Genomic DNA, 2120 nt, shown 5'->3' on the forward strand with positions numbered 1-2120 from the left:
AATTATAATTTGATACATAATTATATATATTAAAAATATAACTTTTTAAATAATAAAATGTTATTTTAATCAGATAGTTGTTGAAGGGGTGAAAAAAAAATCTTGATTTCTCATTTATGCTTGTTTTGTCTGTGTGTGTACCTGCTGTCCCTCTCCGGCTGACACCTGCAGTCTGCGTCTGCGTTCTCTGCGCAGTCTCTGTAGAAGGTGGACAGGCAGACGTCGCTGCGGCGCACAAGCACAGGCGCCGGAGGACTCAGCGTGTTGCGGCGGCCGGCGGGAGGCTTGTGCGAGGCTGCGGCCGTCTGCGCAGCTGCTTTCTTTAACAGCTTCAGGCTTGCGTGAGGCTGCGTCTGCACCGGCTGCGGCCGTCTGCGCAGCTGCTTGCTTTGACAGCTTCACCTCTGATAAATACAACGACTGAAATTAGACGTCAGAAACAGGACGATCAGACGCGAGTCTGGATTATCAGTCACTCACTGCCTCCTGACGCCTGAACGCTGCTCAGACTGTTACTCTTGGCCAGACTCGTCAGCGATTCGTGGCTCGAGCTGTCACTCAACCCGCTCCAGCTGGACTGACGAATCAGAGCAGAGTGGGGGCGGGGCTTGGACAGCACGTCTCCTAAAAACAGGAGCAGAATGTGAGAATGTGACGCTGCTGTCGGCTGTCAATCACGCGCCGGAGGCGGGGCGTCTCTGACCTGCGGGGGTGCTGAATGATGCACTCCTCTGCTGCTGTTTGATTGGCTGCCTGAAGTGAGCCACGGCCAATACCACGTTACGAAGCTTCGCCCAGCGAAGACGCCCTCCCTGATTGGTGGATGGCCATTTGCTCTCTAGCACCGCCTACAGACGGCAGAATAAAACACACACACACGAGTAAAGACAAGACATTCATCTGTACGTTATATCAGGGATTCCCAAACTCTTCCATCAGCCGAACCTCTTTGAGCTTAAGCATCTCCTTGAAGACTCCCTAAGATTTTAAGTTCATATTTCAATAATTTAACAACACATTCACATTCGTTCATGGTTCTCTTGAGGACATGCAGCTAAACATAGTTTTAGTAAATGTTTTACTTTGTTTTTATTTTTAAAAGATTTATCTTAATTTCACATTTTTATGATTTAATTAATTTTGGTAAGTGTAAGTTTTTTGGGTGTTTTTATTTTTAAATTATATATTTGTTAATTTTACATTTGTATAATTTAATTAATTTAGTAAACGATTTTGGTGTTTCTTATTTTTAAACTGTTTATGTATTTCAATTTAACATTTTTATGATTTAATATTTAGTGGGTTTTTTTATTATTAAATTATTTTAATTTTATATTTTTATGACTTAAAACATTTTAGTAAATATTTTTGTTGGCTTTTATTTTTACATTACTTATTTATTCAATTTTTTTGTAAGTGTTTTTTTATTGTTTTTATTTGTAAATTATTTATTTGTTTTATTTTTACATTTTTATGATTTAATTATAGTAAATGCTTTGTTTTTATTATTAAATTATTTATTTTTAATATTACATTTTTGTGATTAAAAAAGAGTGTAATATTTTTTATTGTTTTTCATTTAAAATAATTTATCATAATTTTAGATTTTTAGATAATTATTTAATTTTAGTAATTAAAAAACAAATTAATTATTTTAATTTTACATTTTCATTTCATTTTTAGTAAATGTTTTTGATCTTTTTTTTTTTCAAATTATTTACATATTTTAATTTTACATATTTATGATTAATTAATTATTTTATTGCTTTTGATTCTTTTAAAATGATTTGTTTTATTATTTATTATTTATTGTTTTATGTTGTTTATTATTATTATTTATTATATTATTCATTTTGATAATTAATTGAATTATCTGCTTTTCATCAACTCATAAACCCCAGTTCGGGAAGCCCTGTATGAGTATGAAATATGTCACTTTATTGTAGTATCCGTATGTGATGGTGTTGGGCGTTATTCCCGCCCGCTTCATCTCCAGCAGAACTCTGACCGCGAGAACCGGCTGACCGTACTGACCACACAGCTGCATGAGGATACGGTAACACACCTGAGACACACACACACACACACACACACATCAGGAGCGAGACAAACTACAACAC

General features: G+C 35.6%; 1 protein-coding gene across 1 annotated transcript; it reads right to left on the reverse strand.

Moving 5' to 3' along the window:
- Window positions 1-92: 92 nt before the first annotated feature.
- LOC107698459 (DENN domain-containing protein 4B-like) lies at window positions 93-2114 on the reverse strand. Its single transcript, XM_016499470.1, has 5 exons — window positions 1937-2114; window positions 704-848; window positions 481-624; window positions 341-404; window positions 93-288 (listed from the first exon to the last, which is right to left on the reverse strand). Exons 1-5 carry the CDS (start codon window positions 2045-2047, stop codon window positions 111-113), a joined length of 642 nt encoding a protein of 213 aa, XP_016354956.1. The 5' UTR covers window positions 2048-2114; the 3' UTR covers window positions 93-110.
- Between the last annotated feature and the right edge of the window lie 6 nt (window positions 2115-2120).

The sequence above is a fragment of the Sinocyclocheilus anshuiensis genome, unplaced genomic scaffold (assembly GCF_001515605.1).
Source record: "Sinocyclocheilus anshuiensis isolate Anshui unplaced genomic scaffold, SAMN03320099.WGS_v1.1 scaffold23547, whole genome shotgun sequence".
Taxonomy (NCBI): Eukaryota; Metazoa; Chordata; class Actinopteri; order Cypriniformes; family Cyprinidae; genus Sinocyclocheilus; species Sinocyclocheilus anshuiensis.

Excerpts from the sequence above, each read along its gene's own strand:
- LOC107698459 (XM_016499470.1), bottom strand. The coding sequence starts at position 2,047 with ATGCAGCTGTGTGGTCAGTACGGTCAGCCGGTTCTCGCGGTCAGAGTT. Across the intron at positions 849-1,936 it reads CATACGGATACTACAATAAA|GCGGTGCTAGAGAGCAAATG; the intron begins GTGACATATTTC and ends TGCCGTCTGTAG. Across the intron at positions 405-480 it reads CGTTCAGGCGTCAGGAGGCA|AGGTGAAGCTGTCAAAGCAA; the intron begins GTGAGTGACTGA and ends TGTATTTATCAG.